Source organism: Mirounga leonina, unplaced genomic scaffold, assembly GCF_011800145.1.
Source record: "Mirounga leonina isolate KUSES-001 unplaced genomic scaffold, KU_Mleo_1.0 Mir_200, whole genome shotgun sequence".
NCBI classification, from domain to species: Eukaryota; Metazoa; Chordata; class Mammalia; order Carnivora; family Phocidae; genus Mirounga; species Mirounga leonina.
In genome coordinates, this window is record NW_023270503.1 from 11,540,799 (window position 1) to 11,564,649 (window position 23,851).

At 37.2% G+C, this 23,851-nt stretch overlaps 1 protein-coding gene across 3 annotated transcripts in view; it reads right to left on the reverse strand.

Annotated features, from left to right (window-relative positions):
* The window catches only part of USP32 (ubiquitin specific peptidase 32), a 216,770-nt gene that overhangs the window by 45,817 nt on the left and 147,102 nt on the right, over positions 1-23,851 (reverse strand). For all 3 annotated transcript variants that reach the window (XM_035026665.1, XM_035026664.1, XM_035026666.1), the window contains 3 exons: positions 17,772-17,833; positions 7,833-7,935; positions 26-221 (listed from right to left, as the gene is read on the reverse strand). In XM_035026665.1, coding sequence (XP_034882556.1) covers positions 26-221; positions 7,833-7,935; positions 17,772-17,833 — 361 coding nt within the window. The remainder of the gene's footprint in view (positions 1-25; positions 222-7,832; positions 7,936-17,771; positions 17,834-23,851) is intronic.

Here is a 23,851-nt window from a genome sequence, read left to right on the forward strand (position 1 = left end):
TTTATGGGAAACAAGCTATACTTACCACTGCCGGCAGTTTCTGAGGCTTCAGATGCAGAAGAAATGTTGTCTGAAAATTTCTCTTCTGTGGTGTTCACGTAAGTGAGGCTGCCTCCTCCGATTCTATCTTCACTCTGCTCTATACAATGTACCGCTGTTCCCAATGAATATTTTCCTCCATTCAGAACAGATGATGGCTCAATTACAACAGGGCTGGCATCCTAAAAATCACGAAGTAAGAGATTAAAAGGTACAATTTAATAATCCAAGAACTAAGCAGCCTTCAAAAATGAATCCCCAAATTATCTATTGCTTCTAATCCTCCTGTAGTTAGCTACTGCCAATTAAGAACTTTTTTTTTAAAGATTTTATTTATTTTTTGACAGTGAGAGAGGGAACACAAGCAGGGGGAGTGGGAGGGGGAGAAGCAGGCTTCCCCGCGGAGCAGGGAGCCCGATGTGGGGCTCGATCCCAGGACCCTGGGATCATGACCTGGGCTGAAGGCAGAAGCTCAACGACTGAGCCACCCAGGTGCCCCAATTAAGAACATTTTAATGTATAACTAAATTTTAGTTTTTTCCAAGGGGAAGAGTTTGTATAAATAAAACTGGTAAGGCAGACTGGGAACACATACTGCAAAGGACTCTGTGACAGAAAGTGAGTGAGTGATGTATGTATGTACGTATGTGTTTATTTAATTTTTTAAAAAAATCTTTTTTTATCTTTCAAGATTTTATTAATTTGAGAGACAGCACAAGTAGGCAAAGCAACAGGCAGAGGGAGAGGGAGAAGCAGGGTCCCTGATGAGCAGGGAGCCCCATGTGGGGCTCCATCCTAGGACCCCGGGATCATGACCCGAGCTGAAGGCAGACACTCAACTGACTGAGCCACCCAGGCGCCCCTGTTTATTTTTTAAAGATTTATTTATTTATTATTGCAGAGGGAAGCAGGGGGTGGGGGTAGGGTGGGGAGGAGCAGAAGGAGAGGGAGAGAGAATCCTCAGCAGACTACCTGCCAAGTGTGGAGCCCAACATGGGTCTCGACCTCCTGACCCTGAGATCACGACCTGAGCCGAAATCAACAGTCGGACACTCAACTGAGTCACCCAGGCGCCCCTGTTTGTTTATTATGTTTTAAAGTAAGCTCTACGTCCAATGTGGACCTTAAAAGCATGACCCTAAGATCAAGAGTCGCATGTTCTACCGATTGAGCCAGCCAGCCAGCCAGCCAGGTGCCCCCAACACAAGGTAATTTAGGCTTTATTCTGTTGAAAACTGAAAATCATGGAAGGTTTTTTTATATTAAAAAATTAATATTTATTCTTTTTCTTATTACAGATTACATTGTCACTGTAGGAAATATAGAAAAATATCACAAATATGCTAAATGACCCCATCATTTAGCATTAACTACAGTTGATATTTTTATGTGTTTCCTTTATTTTTTTGTGACTGAAAACATATGTACACATAAAAAATAGTGTGGAGTATATAGTTAGAATTAAGGGCAGCGCTCTGACTTACCAGCTATGTGAACTTTCACAATAATTTTTTTTTACGTAGGCTCCACACCCAGCATGGAGCCCAACACAGGACTTGATTGAACACACTACCCTGAGATCAAGACCTGAACTGAGATCAAGAGTCAGATACTTAACTGACTCTTGAGCCACCAGGTGCCCCCAATCAAAGAAAGACATGTATCATACAATCTCACTGATATGAGGAATTCTTAATCTCAGGAAACAAACTGAGGGTTGCTGGAGTGGGGGTGGGTGGGAGGGATGGGGTGGCTGAATGATAGACATTGGGGAGGGTATGTGCTATGGTGAGCGCTGTGAATTGTGTAAGACTGTTGAATCACAGACCTGTATCTCTGAAACAAATAATACATTATATATATATATTTTTAAAGATTTTATTTATTTACTTGACAGAGAGACAGAGAGAGAGGGAACACAAGCAGGGGGAGTGGGAGAAGGAGAAGCAGGCTCTCCTCTGAGCAGGGAGCCCGATGCAGGGCTCGATCCCAGGACCCTGGGATCATGACCTGAGCCGAAGGCAGACACTTAACGACTGAGCCACCCAGGCGCCCCAATACGTTATATGTTTAAAAAAAAAAAAAAAAAAAAGAAGATAGTAGGAAGGGAAAAATGAAGGGGGGATATCAGAGTGGGAGATGAACCATGAGAGACTATGGACTCTGAGAAACAAACTGAGGGTTCTAGAGGGGAGGAGGGTGGGGGGATGGGTTAGCCTGGTGATGGGCATTAAAGAGGGCACATTCTGCATGGAGCACTGGGTATTATGCACAAACAATGAATCATGGAACACTACATCAAAAACTAATGATGTAATGTATGGTGATTAACATAACATAATAAAATTTTTAAAAAAAGAATGTAAAAAAAAAAAAGTCTCTTATGGTTTGTCTCCCTCTCTGGTTTCGTCTTGTTTCATTTTTCTGAGTTTGACATTTAACAGAATTTCAAAGAGAAATATTTGGAATTGTATTTAAAAATTTTTTTAAAGATTTTATTTATTTATTTGACAGAGAGAGCACAAGTAGACAGAGGGAGAGGGAGAAGCAGACTCCCAGCTGAGCAGGGAGCCCAACTCAGGGCTCAGTCCCAGGACCCCAGATTATGACCTGAGCTGAGGGCAGACACTTAATCGAGGGAGCCACCCAGGCCCCCAGGCTTTGGAAATCTTATATATAGCTTATACTTCTAAAGAAAATTTACATGAAACCATTCTTATTTCTTTTCTGAACAACTTAGTCCTTAGGATGAAATCTATAGATATCACTGGTAAGAAAACGGGGTGATAAAAATATTACCAGCATTAAATCTGTTAAATCTGTTAGAGTTTTACAATAATTCAACAGAATAATTGTAATAGCTTATCAGAGACTGCAAGCTTTCACCAGTGACTGCACACTATACTATATACTTTTAACATGGCGCAGTGAATGATACCCTTTTTAGATAGAGAATTAAAAGCTCTTCTTCACTTATTTTCCAATGTTCCAACTACAGCGGTCTATCTTCTCACTGTCTGGCTTTTCTATTCTAGGAATCTACTGCTCTCAGTGTCAGGCACTGTCTGAAACTGTCACCATCACTCAGGTTCTTTCTTCTTCCCCCTTCTCTGCTCTATTTTTCAGGTCATTGCTTCCACCCTTGGCTTTTAGTGAAATTGTCAACATTTTCAGTTGACTAATCTTATGACTACTTTCCTTCTACATGTTAAACAAACCAATGATGGTCACATACATAGCCACTGGCTCTGAGTGTTATTTCCCGTTGCTCCAGGAAATTTTTCCCCTTAAATGTCAAAGGGTCTTGTTTTGTTTTTACTGACTTCTGCTTCTGGAACTATTAGCAACTATTCTGTGTTTTCAGAAGATAGGTCTCTAGGTAGGTCAAGTTTCACTGATGGTGAAAAATTTCCTCCTTCTCTGAGTCAATGATTCCTAAAAGTGCTATGTGGCACTTTAATATAAGATAATTCTATTTTGAGCATGTCATGATTTCTTTTGAGTTTTATTAGTGGTTAATGATGTTCCAAAATAAGGGTCAGGATTCACTTTCTTCTTTCAGTGATGATGCTACTTTTTTCTATACATATGAATACTACAAGTATTAATGAACTTAAACAACTACTAGTTATGCCAATTTTACATTTCATTAGTCTGCAGTGCTGGTTTTTGAAAAATGGAAGATAGTATGGAGTAATGGAAAAAGTACTAAGGTAGGAGTCAAGAGACCTGAACTCTAGAAATCTAGATCAGGTAATAAAGTAATTGCCCAATACAACTCTGTGCAATTACAAAACCTAAAGGGCCCTTAGAGGCTTTGTTTGTAAATTTAGAAAAGAGAAGTGCTTAAAGTGCTTTCTAACTCCAAAGTCACATAACAACCAATAATACATAATAAACAGTAAAATCTGTAATTGAGTAGTAAGAGCTGCTCCCTCAGTTCTCAAACAGGAGGGAAGACGAAAATATATACAATGATGACAAACAGAAAAGATTTCACCATTTCTCCCCATTTACATTCGTACAAAAGGAGATTTCACATGGTAGAAAAAACTTTGGCTCATTAAAGAAGGAACAGATCTCATGAGCAGATCGAATATTCAAGCTCAAGTCAATCATTCATATCTGAGGCAAACCACTTCTGAGAAAGGATTGCTTATTTTTCCTGCTCCCTTAGTCTCTATTTAGGCACACTACTGTCTGAAAGATACAGTCTGCCCTCACAGACAATTAGTAATTCACATAAGCAGATATGCCGTTTTATGAAGAGACATTAACTAAAGCTCACTGATATCTTATTAGGTGGGCAGACTAAGCCCAGAGGAAATTATCCAACACATTAAAAACACCGATTTGTTTTTCTTAAATAAAGCATTTGCCCAAATTGCCATATATACTGAAAAGGCAAATGTAAATCACTAACTACGACTGCTACTGCTTTGCTAAAACCACTGCTAGTATGACTACCATTACTTCCTCTAACTTTACATAGGGTCCTACTTGCCAGTCTTGGGGCTAAGTGCTTCACATGTGTTAATTTATTTAATTCTTTGTAACAACCCTATTGAAATAGGTAGCATTATTAACCCTGTTGTTTGTATGAGGAAACTGAGGCAGAGAAAGGCTAAGTAACTTGTTCAAGGTCATACCACAAGTAGCAGGACCAGGACTCTAACACAGGGAGTACAAGCTCACTACTATTATCCTATACTGTTTTCTCAGACTATTAGCTGATAACTTATTAAGTACTTACTATGTGCCAGACACTGTTCTAAAACGCTTAGCATGTATCAACTCCTTTAATCTTCATAACCTCCTGTGATGGAGGTAACTGTCTTGAGATTCATTTTACAGACAAGGCCCAGGATGTCACTTTTTAAAAAAGGGATTTGAATTTTTTTTTTTTTTAAGATTTTATTTATTTGAGAGCGAGAGAGCATGAGCAGGGCAGAGGGAAAGAGAGAGAAGCAGGACTCCCTGCTGAGCTGGGAGCCTACATGGGGCTTGATCCCAGGACCCCAGTGAAATCAAGAGTCAGACGCTTAACCGACTGAGCCACCCAGATGCCCCCAGCCAGTTTCATTTTTTTAAAGTCTGCATTTGACAGACACATACTAGACAATAACACAGAATGCCACAGTGGAGAGAATATGATACTTAAGTGCAGACTTCCCCCTCCACATCTCTCCCTTACCACCCTCCACTAATTCTTTTAGTGCAAGAAGGGTTATGGCAGGCAAGAGCAAATCAGGTTTGTGTTCTTGGCAGTGCACTTCTGTTTATAAGGGATGTGCTGTGAAGAACAAGACCTCTACTGTGTTCCTATAGGAAACAAAAACTAATACTTCAAAACACAAAACGAGGTTACACTTTGTGTCTGCAGCCAGTAAAATATTAATAACCATTCATTCTAAGGCCAATCTAAGAACATAAAGGACAGAAAGCATTTCAAAATAGACTGGGATGCTTTACCCCAATGTTTTCATATTCTACTTAACAATCACCATCATTATCATCATGTACCTACAAGGTTTGAAGTCATTTGCCTACTTTTTTACTCCTTCAACAACATTGATTAATGTATTTTGTATGTGAAAACACAATATTAAACTCTGCAAAATAGAAAAAGAACCAAGCAGAATAATGAAGTCAATAATATAAACAGTCTACCAATATTCTGATAAATAAACAATGACAGAAAAAGACATATAGAAAAAAATATGTTTATTTATTTATTTATTTATTTGACAGAGAGACAGTGAGAGAGGGAACACAAGCAGGGGGAATGTGAGAGGGAGAAGCAGGCTCCCCGCTGAACAGGGAGCCCAATGCAGGGCTCGATCCCAGGACCCCAGGATCATGACCTGAGCCAAAGGCAGACGCTTAACAACTGAGCCACCCAGGTGAAAAAAAATATAAATTGTGCGCCTGGGTGGCTCAGTCGTTAAACGTTGGCCTTCTGCTCAGGTCATGATCCTGGGGTCCTGGGATTGAGCCCCGTATCGGGCTCCCTGCTCAGCGGGGAGCTGCTTCTCCCTCTCCCACTCCCCCTGCTTGTGTTCCCTCTCTCACTGTGTCTCTGTCAAATAAATAAAATCTTAAAAAAAAAGAAAAGAAAAAATATAAATTAAATAATCAGGTTAGTGATCATTTGGTAACTAACAAGGATTCTATATTAATCAACTGGGTCTCTAAATATGGAGAAATTTGATTCCTGGCATTACTCTGAGTCTTTTAATTCTGAAGAAAAATCCATTCTAAGTAAGATGAGAATATTCACTAATGAGGATTTTCTCTTTGAATTCTTTATTTGGAAAAATGGCAGATTATCATTTAGAAATTGAGTTCTAATGTAAGTCCTAAAATTAACTTTTTTAAATAGAAAATCAATACTTCTCAGGAAACAACAGATGTTGGCGGGGATGTGGAGAAAGGGGAACCCTCCTACACTGTTGGTGGGAATGCAAGCTGGTGCAACCACTCTGGAAAACAGTATGGAGGTTCCTCAAAAAGTTGAAAATAGAGCTACCATACGATCCAGCAATTGCACTACTGGGTATTTACCCCAAAGATACAAATGTAGGGATCCGAAGGGGTACGTGCACCCCGATGTTTATAGCAGCAATGTCCACAATAGCCGAACTGTGGAAATAGCCAAGATGTCCATCGACAGATGAATGGATAAAGGAGATGTGGTATATATATACAATGGAATATTATGCAGCCATCAAAAGGAATGAGATCTTGCCATTTGCAACGACGTGGATGGAACTGGAGGGTGTTATGCCGAGTGAAATAAGTCAATCACAGAAAGACATGTATCATATGACCTCACTGATACGAGGAATTCTTAATCTCAGGAAACAAACTGAGGGCTGCTGGAGTGGGGGGTGGGGTGGGAGGGATGGGGTGGCTCGGTGATAGACATTGGGGAGGGTATGTGCTATGATGAACGCTGTTAATTGTGCAAGACTGTTGAATCACAGATCTGTACCTCTGAAAACAAATAATGCAATATGTGTTAAGAAAAAAAAAAAAAGAAGATAGCAGGAGGGGAAGAATGAAGGGGAGGAAATCGGAGGGGGAGACGAACCATGAGAGACGATGGACTCTGAAAAACAAACTGAGCGTTCTAGAGGGGAGGGGGGTGGGGGGATGGGTTAGCCTGGTGATGGGTATTAAAGAGGGCACGTTCTGCATGGAGCACTGGGTGTTATGCACAAACAATGAATCATGGAACGCTACATCAAAAACTAATGATGTATGGTGATTAACATAACAATAAAATTTAAATTTAAAAGAAAGAAAAATCAGTACTTCTTACCCAAGGGTCTTCAACATTTTGACGAAAAAGGTGAACAAATGAAGGATAATGTAATTGATGTGGTTGAGACACCACTGGCTTAAAAGTCAGTCCTTAGGTTTGATCCCAGAACTTCCACCCTGTATTTAGGTTACCTTTAATGCCAGCCTCAGGTTCATCACAGGTAAAATGAGTTCATACCACCTTCCTCCCAGGGATACTGTGAGGATTAACTGAGCTACGTAAGGTGCATATGCATGCACCCCCATGTCCATTATTACCTTCCTCGCAGAGTTGTTGCAAGGGAGGAAATTTATGTGGAAGTTTAAGCACAGGGCTTAGTCCGTAGAAGTACCACAAAGGTATTCATTTCTTCCCCCTTCAAATCCTTATCTATATTGAAGCATTTTATTCCTGGTCAGTAGTCACACGAAGTCTGATGGAGTTGAAAATTCTACGAAATATGTAGATAAAGGGGAATCATACTCACATATTTGACATATTCTTTCCATTGCTGCCACCACTGCATGGAGATGATAAACCAATTGTGTCCTGGTTGCAGACCATACCTGCTCTCTCGTTCTAACCATCCTCTGTACATACAAAATAAATTCAGTACATCAAATGGTATATGAAACAGATGACCACACACACATCCAGAAGTTATCAGAAATTTTTACAAAGTAAAAACATGACACAGATATACTTGGGAGACTGCCATAGTTTCAATTAGTGAAACACTGATAAGTCAATTTCAGGAGTCTTAACACCACTATCAAGCTTCATACCTGATGTTTTAAAAAATAGTTTTACTGAGGAATAATTTACCTAACATAAAATTTACCTGAACTAAGAGTATAACTCAATGATTGTGGTAAATTTATCGACATGTGCAACTATCACCACAATCCAACAATCCAATTCTAGAACATTTCCATTACCCCCAAAAGCTATCCTGTGTCCACTTTTAGTCAATTCATGTTACCACCCTCAGCCCAGGAAACCACTAGTCTATTTTCTGTCTCTTACAAATTTCCCTTTTCTGAACATTTCATATAAATGGAATAATAGAACACATGGTCTTTTACATCTGTCCTCTTTGACTTACCATTTTTTTGAGGTTCACCTACGCTGTAGCAGGTATCATTACTTTGTGCTTTGTTATTCCATTCCAAATACTATTTTTTAAAGAGATTTATTTACAGAGTGAGCATGAGTGGGGGGGAGGGGCAGAGGGAGAGGTAGAGAGAGAATCTCAAGCAGACTCCCCACTGAGCACACAACCTGACACAGGGCTCAATCCCAGGACCCAGAGATCATGACCTGAGCCAAAATCAAGAGTCGCCTGGCTGCTTAACTGACTTGAGCCAAATACTATTTATAATGCATCCCACAGGTAGGTATACACCACATTTTGTTTATCCATCTAACATCTGATACTTTGAAATTGGCAAGCTATTCTCCAAAGTGGCGGCACCATTTAACATTTCCATCAGTAATGTATAATGGTTCTAGTTTTGTCATATTCTTGGCAATGCTTGTTACTGTCTATCTTTTCTATCATAAAGGTTCAAGTGGGTGTGAAGTGGCATCACATCGTGATTTTAAAGTCTGTTTTTATGAAGGAGAAATTCATAACATAAGGTGGTGGTTGCATATTTTGAATGTACTAATGCCATTGAATTGTATGCTTTAAAACAGTCACTTCTATGCTATGTGTATTTCTCCAAAACATTCTCATACATCCCAACTGAGTAGTTATACATTAGGCGGTTATTTCCTATTACTACCTTCCTCGAGCCTTTGATAATCACCATTCTTTCTGTATCTATTCATTTACCTATTCTGGATATTTCATATAAAGGAAATCATTCAATGTGACCTTCTTTATTTGGCTTCTTTCATTTGTAAGGTTCATCCATGTTGTTGCATGCATGAGTACATATACCATTCCTTTGTAAGGCTGAATAATTTTCCATAGTATGTATATACGACATTTTGTTTATCCATTCATCCACTGATGGCTATTTGGACAGTTTCCACTTACTGGCTAATGTGTATTGTGTTGCTATGAACATTTGTGCACAAACATTTGAGTTCCTGTTTTCAACTGTTTGGGGTATCTATCTAGAAGTGGAATTGCCAGGTTACATGGTAGTTGAGGAACTACCAATTTTTTTTGCATAGCAGTTACACCATTTTACATTTCCACCAGCGATGTTATCAGTGCCCTAATTTCTCCATAACCTCACAGAATTTATTGTCCATTTTTAAAATTATAAACATCCTAGTAAATGCAAAGTAGAATCATTGTGGTTTTGAGTTGCATTTCCTTAATGACTAATGATTTTGAGCAACTTTTTATGTGCCTGATGACCATCTGTATGTCATCTCTGGAGAAATGTGTATTCAAGTCCCTTGCCCAGTTTTTAGTTTTCTTTTTGTTGGTGAGCTGTAGGAGTTCTGTCTATATTCTGGTTACGTGACCTCTGGCAGATCTATGATTTCCAAATATTATCTCCCATTTTGCAGGCTGTCTTTTTACTTTCTTGACAACGTCCTTTGATAAAAAGAAGTTTTAAATTTTAATGAGTCAAATTTATCTATTTTTTCTTTGGTTGCTTAATGCTTTTAGTGTCACATACAAGAATTCAACTTAAAAGCCAAATCTCTCTTGAAAAAATATTTTTTCGAGATAAAGAATAAAAGTACCATTCTGCTTTTCTAGATTCCAAGATTTCTGATGAGAAACTTGCTGTTAATCTTATTGAGGATCTACTGTATGTGTAACTTTTCTCTTGTTGCTTTTAAAATTTTCTCTGTCCCTAGGCTTCTGACCACCTGATTATAATGTGTCTTGGTGGGAGTAACTTAAGAGTTTTATCCTTCTTGGAGTTCAATGAGCTTTTTGAATGTTTAGGTTCACATCTTTTGTCAAATTTGGGAAGTTTGGGGCCATTATTTCTTCAAATATTCTGCCACTTTCCCTCCTCTCCTTCTGGGATTCCTATCACGTGTATGCCAATATGGTTGCTGCTATTTCATAGGTCTAGTAAGCTCTGTTCATTTCCCTTCATTCTTTTTTCTTTCTATTCCTCAGTCTCAATAGCTTCAACTGACCTATCTTTAGATTTTAACTTCTCTCAGCCAGGCTTTGGGTTCTCAGTGTACAAAAACAGTGTTAAGAAAAAAACCATTCCTAGCTTGCAGGCTGTATAAGCCAGGTATTGGACCAAAGTTAGCCAATGAGACATAATATAATAATCCATGGCTTAACAATATAGCATGTGTACTTGAATATGTACTCTGCTGTTGTTGGGTGGTATTGTGCTGCTGGATGCACATGTATTTACAATTTTTATATCTTCCTGATGAATTAAAACTTTTATCATTATAAAATGTCCGCCTGTAATAATAATTCTTTGCCTAAAAAGCTATTTTTTCCTAATGCTGGTATATCCACTCCAGCTCTCTTATGGTTACTATGTGTCTGGTTATATCTCTTTCATCATTTTACTTTCAACCTATTTGTGTCCTTGAATTTCAAGTATTTGGATTAAAAATATCAGTCTATTTTTTTTTTTAAAGATTTTATTTATTTATTTATTTAAGAGAGAGAGAGACATAGCGAGAGAGGGAACACAAGCAGAGGGAGTGGGAGAGGGAGAAGCAGGCTTCCCATGGAGCAGGGAGCCCGATGTAGGGCTCGATCCCAGGACCCTGGAATCATGACCTGAGCCGAAGGCAGAAGCTTAACGACTGAGCCACCCAGGTGCCCCAAAAATATCAGTCTATCTTTAGCTTTTGATAATTGTTTAATCCATTTATATTTAAGGTAATTATTGATATGGATTTGTGCCTACCATTTTATTACTTGTTTTCTACTCCTCTCAAGTATTTTTATTTGTTTTTCTATTCCTCCTTTACTTCCTTCTTTTGTGTTAAGTAGATTGTTTCCTACTATATCATTTTAATTATTTTTCTAAAGAAACTATATTTTGGATTATTTTCTTACTGGTTGCTCTAGAGGTACAAAATAAAGCTTAACACATGCTATTTCAGATTAATACCAATTTATTCCAGTAAATTATAGAAGCTGCTCAAATATAGTTCTACTTCCTATTCTTTTGGTTGTATTATCATCATGCATATGACATCTTTTTATGCTGTAAGAACAACATAGCTTTCAAATTATTGTCTCATGATTTTATATTTTAAATTAAAAGGATGAAACAGAAAAACATATTTATACTGCCTTATTAAGTATGTAATTATGTTTACTGGTGCTCTATATTTCTTTGTATAGTTCAAATTATTGTTTGGGGTCACTTTGTTTTAGCATGAAGAAGTTCCTTCAGTATTTTAAGTGTTTTAATCCTTCAGTATTTAAGTGTTTACTAGCAACAGTGTTTATATGAGAATGTTTTCAAATTACCTTAATTTCTGAAGGATAGTTCTGCCGGATAAAGAATTCTGGGTTGACAGTTTTTCCCCCTTCAGCACTTTGAATGTCATCCCACTGCCTACTGACCTCCACCATTTCTATAAAAAAATGGTCAGCTGTTAATCTTATTGGGGTTGCCTTCTACAGAAGGAGTAACCTTTCTCTTCCTACTTTTAGGATTTTCTCTTTGTAGCTTTGAACAGTTTGTGATATGTTTAGATGTGGATCTCTGTTTTTAACCTCTTTGCAGTTCGTTGAGCTTCTTGGATTAACAACTTAAAGCAATTTTAGGAGGTCTGGCCATTATTTCACCAAATATTTTTTTCTGCTCCTTTCTCTCCTTTTGGGAATTCCATTATGTGTGTATTGATATAGTTGTCCCTGGTGTTCCATATATCTCAGGTTCTGGTCATTATTATTTTCCCTGTTCTTCATATTGGAAAAATCTATTTAATTATATTCTATTTTGCTGGTTATTTCTCTGCACCTCCAATCTGTTGCTGACTCACTGTGGTGAATTTTCATTTATTATAATTTTCAACTCCAGAATTTCCATTTAGATCACTTTTAAAATTTCTATCTGTTGATATTTTATATTTGATTAGTTACTGTCATTATACTTTCCTTTAATTCTTTAAACAAAGCTTCCATTAGCAGTGAAAGCATTTACAATACGGCTTTGAAGTCTTTGTGTTCTAAGTCAATCTGGGGCTACCTCTATTAATGAGTGTCCCCACCACCACCACAGGTCACATTTTCCTATTTTGTTGCATGTTTCATCATCTTCTGTTACTGAGAACTGGACATATTTGATAATATATTTCACCAACTCTGGATTCTGATACTACCTGTGTGTTTTGCCTTGTGACTTCCTGGACTAATTCTATAGAGTGTTTCCCCTGCAGTGTGAGGCTGTTCAGTTTTCTTCATTATTGGCTTCCTTGAGGACAGCATAACTTACTGGTCAGCCAATGACTGGTGAGGGGCTGTGCTGAAACATCTTGAGCCAGTGACACTTGCACCTTTTTCTTGATGCATCAGTTCAGTTTGGGAAATGATGCAAAGTTCAGGCAGGTTACAAAACTTCCTAGGTTTTTATTTTCTGCATGTGCAAGGCCTTACATTCAATCAGGAATTAACAGATAGCTAAGACCCTCTTTGGTTTCTGCTGAGCTTGTGCATAGCCTTGTATATATGAGCAGCCTTCCAGATCATTTGTGATATGGGGAAGTTTATCAATACATACTATGGTTGTCTTGTTCTCTGGATTTCTTTGTTAAACTTTTGACTGGTATCTCAGTTTGTTGCTTTCCTTAACCAGTATCTCAACCCCAAGCTAATGATGTTCCTTGACTATTTGCCACCATGATCACTGTTTGTTTGTTACAATTCTCTTAGGCAGGCATTCATCCCTGCTCTATTCCAAATCAAGTCAGCCCTGTCATCTCTGCCTTGGTAAAACTATCATGTTGGGTAGGAGGGAATGGGATCAGCCCTAGGTAAAATTACTATGGATTCCCATTATTCTTACCAAGGTTTAGTAGTTTTTCTTGAATAAATGCTTCTCAACTTGTTGAATACCTTAGGTCAGTTTCCAGAGTCCTGAAATAGTTGGCTGACAATTTTGTACAGTGTTATATATATATATTTTAAAGGTTTTATTTATTTGAAAGAGAGAAAGACAGCTAGAGAGAGAACACAAGCAGGGGGAGTGGGAGAGGGAGAAGCAGGCTTCCTGCCGAGCAGGGAGCCCGATGCGGGGCTCAATCCCAGGACCCCGGGATCACGACCTGAGCCGAAGGCAGACGCTTAACCGACTGAGCCACCCAGGCACCCTGTACAGTGTTATATTTTGTCCAGTTGCTTCTGAGGGAGAGGATTTGCTGAGCTCTTCACTCAGCCACTGCAGAAGTCATGATACTAATTTTGAAACAAATTACTGACCCTTTATGTTAGAGACAAATATTTCTTTCACCTCATTGCTTATTTACCAACCTGATTCATCTTTTAAAAATCATCCTAAAAATTCAAATGAATTTTTAGAAGTGAAATGGAGGTAAAATAAAACAAAACTCAAAAATCACAAATGAAATTAATCAATTTGGAATCTAGAATTTAAAATTCAGATTTATTTTAAAATAAGGAATACAGGGGAGCCTAGGTGGCTCAGTTGTTAAGCGTCTGCCTTCAGCTCAGGTCATGATCCCAGGGTCCTGGGATCAAGCCCTACATCGGGCTCCCCGCTCAGCGGGAAACCTGCTTCTCCCTCTCCCATTCCCCCTGCTTGTGTTCCCTCTCTTGCTGTGTCTCTCTGTCAAATAAATAAAATCTTTAAAAAATAAAAAAATAAAAAAATAAAAATAAGGAATACAGAAAGCAGATCATTTGTTTTCAATGATGAAAAAAGTTCTAGACTTGATTCTGCCACTTCCATGCAATTTTTGATAAGTTCCTCAACTTCTGTGAATATCAGTTTCCTCTTTTATAAAATGGGATGGTGACATTAATTTAATGCAGTTATTCTAAGGAACAGATGAAATAATGCAAGTAGAATAAAGTTCTATAAAAACATGAGATTATGCCAACATTATATTTTTAAATAGGGATGCTATAAGCATCTGCAAAATAATTAAGCCAAGAAATATATATACTGTGCTATATAGCTTTCCTTTAAAAAAAAATTTTTTTTTTTAATTTTATTTGTCAGAGAGTGAGACAGAGAGAGAGAAAAAGCAGAAGCAGGGGGAGTAGCAGGCAGAGAGAGAAGCAAGCCCCCCACTGAGCAAGGAGCCCGATATGGGACTTGATCCCAGCACCCTGGGATCATGACCTGAGCCGAAGGCAGATGATTAACTGACTGAGCCACCCAGGCATCCCTCCTTTTTTTTTTTTTTAATCAACATTTCTTTTTTTTTTAAGTTTTTTATTATTATTATTATTATTTTAAGATTTTACTTATTTATTTGACATAGAGAGAGAGAGAGAACAAGTAGGCAGAGAGGCAGGCAGAGGGAGAAGCAGGCTCCCCACTGAGCAGGGAGCCCGATGTGGGACTCAATCCAGGACCCTGGGATCATGACCTGAGCCGAAGGCAGCAGCTTAACCGGCTGAGCCACCCAGGCGCCCCTAAGTTTTTATTTTAATATCAGTTAGTTAACATACGGTGTTATATTAGTTTCAGGTGTACAATATAGTGATTCAACAATTCCATACATCACCTGGTGCTTATCTCAGTAGCATTCTTAGTATCTATGGTAAGTCATGCTGACTTCAGAAGGTATTAGTATGTGATGAAATTAGACTGCAATATTGTAAGAAAAAAAAAAAGCTACTGCAGCTATATAAAAGTCTTTCAGTATTTCTTTACAATATCTCATTTGTACACTTAAATATTTTTTAAAATTTTATTTTATGATAGCTAAAAATCAGAAAAAAATCAAGACATTATCAACATATGATTATTATAAACAAGAATGAGTCTTCTGAACATGAAAATTAAAAAGACTACATGAGACAAGCGTTTTTATGAAAAGAACATTTTAAAAAATGGATTTTCCTTAATATTCTTTTAAAAAATAACGATTTTTAAAAAAAATCCATTTTAAAAAGCTGGAAAATATACTTTGCTACTTCAATTAATCTGAACCTCAACTGGCATTCTTCTTTAAATGTTGACTACATAATCCTGTTCTCAGGTATTCCAAACAACTCTATTTCAGTAAACTTTTTTTTTTTTTTGGTTAAAGATTTTATTTATTTATTTGACAGAGAGATAGAGAGCAAAAGTAGGCAGAGCAGCAGGCAGAGGGAGAGGGAGAAGCAGGCTCTCCGCTGAGCAGGGAGCCCAACATGGGACTTGATCCCAGGACCCTGGGATCACGACCTGAGCTGAAGGCAGACGGTTAACTGACTGAGCCACCCAGGCACCCCTATTTCAGTAAACTCTCTTTTATCAAGCAATCCTACACCAGAAAAAACTACTGAAAAATTTGTATACACACTACTTTTAAGAGTAAGTAACAAACTATGTATTGAATTTATTTTAAAAGCGAAGTTTATTAGAGATTCTGTCCTGTTTCTGAAACTTTCTACACAAATGTAGAGTATAATGGTGTAACACTCAAGCAATGAAGGATACTTGATGTATTAAATATTGAATCATAGCCATAAAAACGTGCAGGCCTATTATAAAGATATTTCACCACAAGTAATTTTGCCTAAATACATATCTAACCAAAGGCATACAGACTTTATTTCTAAATTATACTAAAGAAAAATAGAGATTAAAAATAGGGGATGAAAAGGGCCTATTAGCCAGTCATTTAAATTATAAGAGGCTTTACTGATATGTAAAAGTATCATTTGATATGATCTGCAGTGAAAATGGAGGCCAAAAATAAAACAATATTTTGAAGTTTTCTTATTTAAAAAAAACTACAAATTCCAACAAAGGCATAAACACGTGGGTATACGTATATAAAAATGTCAATAGTGCAACCATCAACAAAATGAAAAGTCAATCTATGGGATGGGAGGAAATATTTGCAAACCACAAATCTGATAGGGGATTATATCCAAAAAAAAGTATAAGAAATTCGTATCACTTAATAGTAAGATAATAAGAATAATAAAAATAACAAAGAACCTAAAATAGACATTTTTCTAAAAAAAGACATACAAATGGCCAACAGCTACATGAAAAGATATTTAACCTCACTAATCATTAGGGAAATACAAATCAAAACACAATGAGGTACCACCTCACACCTGTCAGTATGGTTATTATCAAAAACACAAGAGATAATATACACTGGCAAAGATGTAGAGAAAAAGGAACCCTTGTACACTGTAAACTGGAATAGCCACTATAAAAAAAAGGTTTCACATGAGATTTAAAAAAAGAACTACCATATAATCCAGCAATCTCACTTCTGGATATATAACCAAAGGAAGCAAAATCATTATCTTGAAGATGATAGCTTTACTTCCATATTCTTTGAAGGATTATTCACAAAAGTCAAGGTATGAAAACAACCTAAGTGTCCAACAATGAATGGATAAACAAAATGTGGTACATATATACAATGGACTATTATCTAGTCTTAAGAAGGAAATCCTGTCATTTACAGCAACATGGATGAGGATGAAAGGAATTTATACTAAGTGAAATAAGCCAGACAAAGACAGACAGATACTGCAAGGTATAGCACTTATATGTAGAATCTTAAAAAAGTCTAATTCAGAAACAGAGAGTAGAAAAGTGGTTGTTGGGGGTTGGGGGATATAGAGAAAGGGTGATAAAAAAGGGTACAAACTTTTATGATAAGATGAATCAAGTCTGCGGATGTAATGTACAGCATGGTGACTACAGTTGATTAACACTATAGTGTATGACTGAAGAGTAGAACTTAAATATTCTCACACACACCAAAAAAGTATGTGAGGGGCTAGTGATGGATGTGTTAATTTGATGAAGGGAATCCTTTCACAATGGATACATATATCAAATCACACTGTACGCTTTAAATATCTTACAATATTAGATGTCAATTATACCTCAATAATGCTGAAAAAAATGTCAACAGCAATTACCTGTAAATACAGAGGTGGTGGGCATTTTTTTGCTTCTTTTTGTTTAGTTCTACTTTATAACCTTTCTACAATAAACATGAATTGTTTTGTAGTAAGGAAAAATTGCTACCTTTTATCTTTTGTATAAAATGTCTTATTTCAAAAAATAATAAATTCAGTACTCAATACAATTTTAATGCTAACGAGAATCTGATTTCTAAATTAATCCAATCCCTTAGTTAGGAAATTACTTTAACAAAAATATTTCAACATGAAATTAATTTGGAGAAACAAGGTGTCACCGTAATGACTGTATTAAAATGGGACATGCTGTTACTTATTAACAATATATTTCAGGTGTCAGAAATTTCAACTATATAATGAAAAATACACAGATTGAAACTATAAACTTACCTAATAATTTGTCCTTCTTCTTCTGGAGTAGCTGGTCTTAACCCCAGAACTATGTGACATACCTAGAGAAAGAAGTGGTAAATCAAACTTCATTGACTGGTGCCAATGACTGGATTGTATAGTATTTCACATTCTCTGCATGAGTTCCACTTTGTAGATGGGAATCTGAATTAGCAATAGCTTTCAACTGATGAGTTATCAATGATTCACTTGAACAACTTTGAACTTTAAACTTTAGCTGTTTGTTTGTTTTTATTTTAAACAAACCATTTCAATAGAGGCCAACTTCCAAATCTCTGTGTGAGACAAGAAAGGAAGGGAGGGAGGGAGGGTGGGCAAGAGAGAGACAGAGCCAGAGAAGAAGAAAGAAAAGAACCATGCAGAGAATATTATTTTCATTTCTGAAATCTGAAGAGCATATCATGGCACTTGGGGAGGAAGGTGAAGGGAGATGAAGAGGCTATAGGAGACAAAAGATATGGGTGGCATTTTAGTTTAAATAGTTCAAGAAGAAAAATTATTGTCACTAATGTTAAATATGCTTTTTAAGACTCATTTCCTCCTTAACTTATTTGCCTTCTCTAAATATCATCACAAAAGATGTAATTTTTTTCAACATTTTCTCATGAAAAATTTCAAAAATACAGAAAAGTTGAAAGAATTTTACACTGAACACATTATACCCATTACCTAGATTCTAACATTAACATTTTATTATACTTGCATCTATCTATCCCTTAATTCATCCATCAATCCATCTTAATTTTTGGATGCATTTCAAAGTAAATTACAGACATTAGTACAGCTTTTTATAAATACATCAGCATGGCCAACATTAATCAGAGTTCAATATCTGTTTACAGTTTTGTTTACAAAATCCACAAATTGGGTTTTCGAGACTCTTCTATGCAGCAGCAGTTCATTTTTACTGCTGAATAGTATTCCACTGTGAACATACCACTGTTTGTTTCATCCATTCTCATATTAAATACTTGAGTTTTGAAACCTGTTTTTCTTTTTTAAAGATTTATTTATTTGGGGGGGTGCTGGGAGGAATCAGAGGGAGAGATTCTTCAAGCAGACTCCCCACTGAGCCTGATGCAGGGCTTGATCTGACTACCTAATCTGACCTGAGCCAAAATCAAGAGTTGGACGCTTAACCGGCTGAGCCACACAGGTGCCTCAAAACCTATTTTTCTAAGCAAACTTACAGAAAATGGAAATAGAGTATTCATGCTTACAAGTGAACAAATCTTAAGTGTACAGTTCAATGACTTTTCACAAAGTAACATCTATGAAACCTTTACCGAGTCAAGAAATAGAACACTGCTATCTCATCAAAAGTCCCACTATGGGTTCCTTCCCACACATCACTGAGCCCCTTTGATGTATCCATGATTCTGAATTCTGTCACCATAGGTTTTGCCTGCTTTTGAATTTTTTGGTCTAGTATTTTCAATTCAAGATTATATAAGATTCATCCATGTTTTTGTGTGTGGCACTATTATACTTATTTTCATTGCGTTACAATATACCACTCTATGCACATGTTACAATTTACTTATTGTTTATGTATTTATTGTTGATAAGTATTTGGGTCATTTTCTGTTTTGGGCTATAACAAGTTATAAGAACTTACCTGTATGTCTTTTGGTGCTCAGATATACATGTTTCTGTAGGGTTTACATACGAGGTAGACTTTATGAGTCATGGGGTAAGCGCACATTCAACTTTTGAAAATACTGCCAAGCAATTTCCAAATTATTTATTTTTTTAAAGATTTTATTTTTTTATCAGAGAAGAGTGAGAGAACACAAGCAGGGGGAGTGGCACTCCCCACTGTGCAGGGAGCCCGACACCGGGCTCAATCCCAGGACCCCAGGATCATGACCTGAGCTGAAGGCAGACACTTAAGTGACTGAGCCACCCAGGTGCCCCAATTTCCAAAGTATTTGTAATAATTTATATTCCTACTGGCAATGTATGAGAGTTCCAGGTTCTTGTTATCCTCATCAATACTTCATATCACTTAAAAACTAATCATTCTGGGGCATGTCTACTACTATTTCATATGTGGTTTTAATAGTATTTCTATGATGACTAAGGAGCCCCTTTTCATAACATTCATTAACTATTTGGATATTCTCTTTGGTGAAGCATCTCTTCAAGTTTTCTTTACACATTTTTATATTAAAGTTTTACCTTTTTCTCATTGATTTTTATGCTCTGTATGCCCTAGACACCCATCTTGTTGGATGTAAGTATCACAAACAACTTCTCCCACTGCATTGTTTATCTTTTCATTTTCTTAATGGTATCTCCCAATTAAAAAACAAAAATAAAAAACCTCTTATTTTTACTGAAGTCCAACTTAAAAACTTTTCCTTGGTGGTTAATGCTTTCTGTGTCCTTTTAAAGAACTCTTTTCCACCTCAAAGCCATTAAAATATTCTTGTACATTATTTTCTAAATGCTTTATTTTTACCTTTTAAACTTCTAAGACTTATAATCCTACTTGGGATTAATTTTCATCTATGGCACAAGGTAGGAATAATGATGCATTTTTCCCCGTAGAGATACCAATTGACCCAGTACACCATTTATTGACAAGATCAAGCAATGCAATGTCTTCTTGATTATAAATCAAGTGATCACATACATGTAGGTCTGTTTAAAAACTCTCAGTATTGTTTCACTGGTCTATGTCTACCTTCACACACACAAATATCATATTGTCTTAATACTGTTGTTTTATCGGAAGTCCTAATATCCGGTGACTTCAGTCCTCTAACACTGTTCTTTACATTATCCTGACTATTTTTGGCCCTTTCCACTTCTTTATGTACTTAGAATCAGCTTAAGTTCTACAAAAACAATGACATTAAACTTTTTGGGATTTTGATTGCTAGCGTACCAAATCTACAAACCAATTTATTTTTTTAAAGATTATTTATTTATTTATTTATTTGAGAGAGAGAATGAGATAGAGAGAGCATGAGAGGGGGGAAGGTCAGAGGGAGAAGCAGACTCCCCGCTGAGCAGGGAGCCCGATGCAGGACTCGATCCCGGGACTCCAGGATCATGACCTGAGCTGAAGGCAGTCGCTTAACCAACTGAGCCACCCAGGCGCCCCTCTACAAACCAATTTAAAGGGATCTGACACCTTTAAGATGTTGAGCCTTACAATCCATAAATGTGGATTATCTTCTCTGCATTGGTTTTTTATTGCGTCTGTAATAAATTATCACAAATTCAGCATCTTAAAACAATACAAATTTATTATCTTATAGTTCTGTAGGTTAAAATTCAGACATGGGCCTCGCTAGGTTAAAAATCAAGGTGTTGGGGCACCTGGGTGGCTCAGTAGGTTAAGCATCTGCCTTCGGCTCAGGTCATGATCCCAGGGTCCTGGGGTTGAGTCCTGTATCAAGCGCAGGGAGCCTGGTTCTCCCTCTGCCTCTCTCTGTCTTTCATGAATAAATAAAATCTTAAAAAAAAAAAAAAAAAAATCAAGGTGTCAGCAGAGCTGCATTCCTTTCTGGAGGTTAAAAAAAGAATACAGAGGTGCCTGGGGGGCTCAGTTGTTAACCGGCTGCCTTCGGCTCAGGTCATGATCCCAGGGTCCTGGGATCGAGCCCCGTATTGGGCTCCCTGCTCGGCCGGGAAGCTTGCTTCTCCCTCTCCCACTGCCCCTGCTTGTGTTCCCTCTCTTGTTGTCTCTCTCTGTCAAATAAATAATCTTTAAAAAATAAAAAAAGAATAAAAAAAGAATACATTTCCTTGCCTTTTCCAGCTTCCAGAGTTCATCCACATTACTTTGCTCACAGCCCCTTCCTTTATCTCAAAGCCAGCATCTCTAACCCTTCTTCCAAGTCATTTCTCTCCCTCTCCTCCTTTACCTCCCTCCCTCTTCCTGACCAGAGCTGGAAAAGGTGCTCTACTTTTAAGGACTCATGTGATTAGATAGGCCCATCTGCTAGGCTAATCTCCCTATCTCAGAGTCTTTAAGCTGATACAGCTGGCAAAGTCCCTTTTGCCATGTAAGATTACATATGCCCAGGTTCCAGGGATTAGGGCATGGATAACTGGTGTTGGAGGTGGTGTGCATTTTTCTGCCTACCATGCTTTTTAAAACTTGACACTTTTTGACAAATGCACAAGAAACAAGACCCTGGTTATGTTTAGCATGCTTCCTCTGCAAAATATTGGGCACTGAGTTTACAAAAAAGATTGAAAATAAAGATATTACTACAGGGATGGTTTTCTAATTCTATTGACACTTATGTATGTTACACTTAAACAGCCGAAACAGTCAAGAGGGATCTTGGCAAATAAGAGCATAATTCAAGTTTTTATCGCTAGACTTACCAACTAACTCTACCAATTTTAAGACACATAGAAAATAAAACAACTTAGCATAACAGTCTCTTACTTAAAAGCATACTGTATATGCTTTTATATACATATAAACATATAACATTACAGTAAAATGTAATGTTAAAATGTAGGTGACAGGTATTCAATGGAAACTATCTTTCAGCTCTTCATAGTATGTTAGAAACACACACACAAAAGCAAATCTCAAGCATATGCTTATTTATAAATTAGTCATAGAAAAATAGTGCCACTGCAAGTCCTTGATAAGAATGAGAAAAAAAAAATGAGGGGCGCCTGGGTGGCTCAGTTCGTTAAGCAACTGCCTTCGGCTCAGGTTGTGATCCTGGAGTCCCGGGATCGAGTCCCACATCAGGCTCCCTGCTCAGCAGGGAGTCTGCTTCTCCCTCTGACCCTCCTCCCTCTCATGCTCTCTGTCTCTCATTCTCTCTCTCGCAAATAAATTAAAAAAAAATCTTAAAAAAAAAAAAAGAGAAAACAAAAGGCAATACAAAAAAAATCAAAACGCTATGCTATGTGAGAGCTACAAGATGACACAGACATAAGCCTAAGTGATCTAAATGTTTATATAATTATGAGATAAAGTAATGAGGATATTATTTTAAATGATAAAAATAGTTGATCAGGGCACCTGGGTGGCTCAGTTGGTTAAGCGACTGCCTTCGCCTCAGGTCATGATCCTGGAGTCCTGGGATCAAGTCCCGCATCGGGCTCCCTGCTCAGCAGGGAGTCTGCTTCTCCCTCTGACCCTCCCCCCTCTCATGTGCTCTCTCTCTCTCATTCTCTCTCTCAAGTAAATAAATAAAATCTAAAAAAAAAAAAAAATAGTTGATCAATTTTGATATTACCAAGCAAGTCATTTCTGTTTAGAATAGTGATTTATACAATTTTTGTACATGTTTATATTTTATAAAGCCATCAACTTAAATCCTGATGAAAATTATAACTGATAGTGGAGCAACTGATTGATATAAATTGATATTACAGGCTTTTTAAGACTGTATATGTTTTATATCCATAGTCATTAGTCATTAGCTATTAGGAAGAGACCAATTTCCATTTATTCCAACACAGCCATGCACAGACGAGTTATTCTTTTTTTTTTAAATGGAAGAGCATGATAGATATAAAAATACCAAACTTTACTGACCTTCATCACAGGGGTGTTTTTACAAGGGAAGGAAAATAAAATAAGAATCTAAAATACCACTACTAAATCAACTTAAATATTTATGAAGAATTATAAAAAATGGGAAATCATAAATTACTTTTTTTTTAAAGAGTTTATTTATTTATTTGAGAGAGAGAGAATGAGAGACAGATAGCAAGAGAGGGAAGAGGGTCAGAGGGAGAAGCAGACCCCCAGCTGAGCAGGGAGCCCGACGCGGGACTCGATCCCGGAACTCCAGGATCGTGACCTGAGCCGAAGGCAGTCGTTTAACCAACTGAGCCACCCAGGCGCCCCATAAATTACTTTTTTAAACTGGAGCAAGAGAACTACTCTAACGAGGAAAATAGTTGAAATCTGGCAAGCCTTATGACTTAATGTTCATTCCTGGCACTTTGCACTTTTTCTCTCTTCCTTCTTCAATCTTTCTTGGTTCTTCTAAAGAATTTTTTAAAACATTTAGAAACAGGCTTGCAGCCAAGATAATCTAACTGGAGGGACTGTGTACATTGAAAAT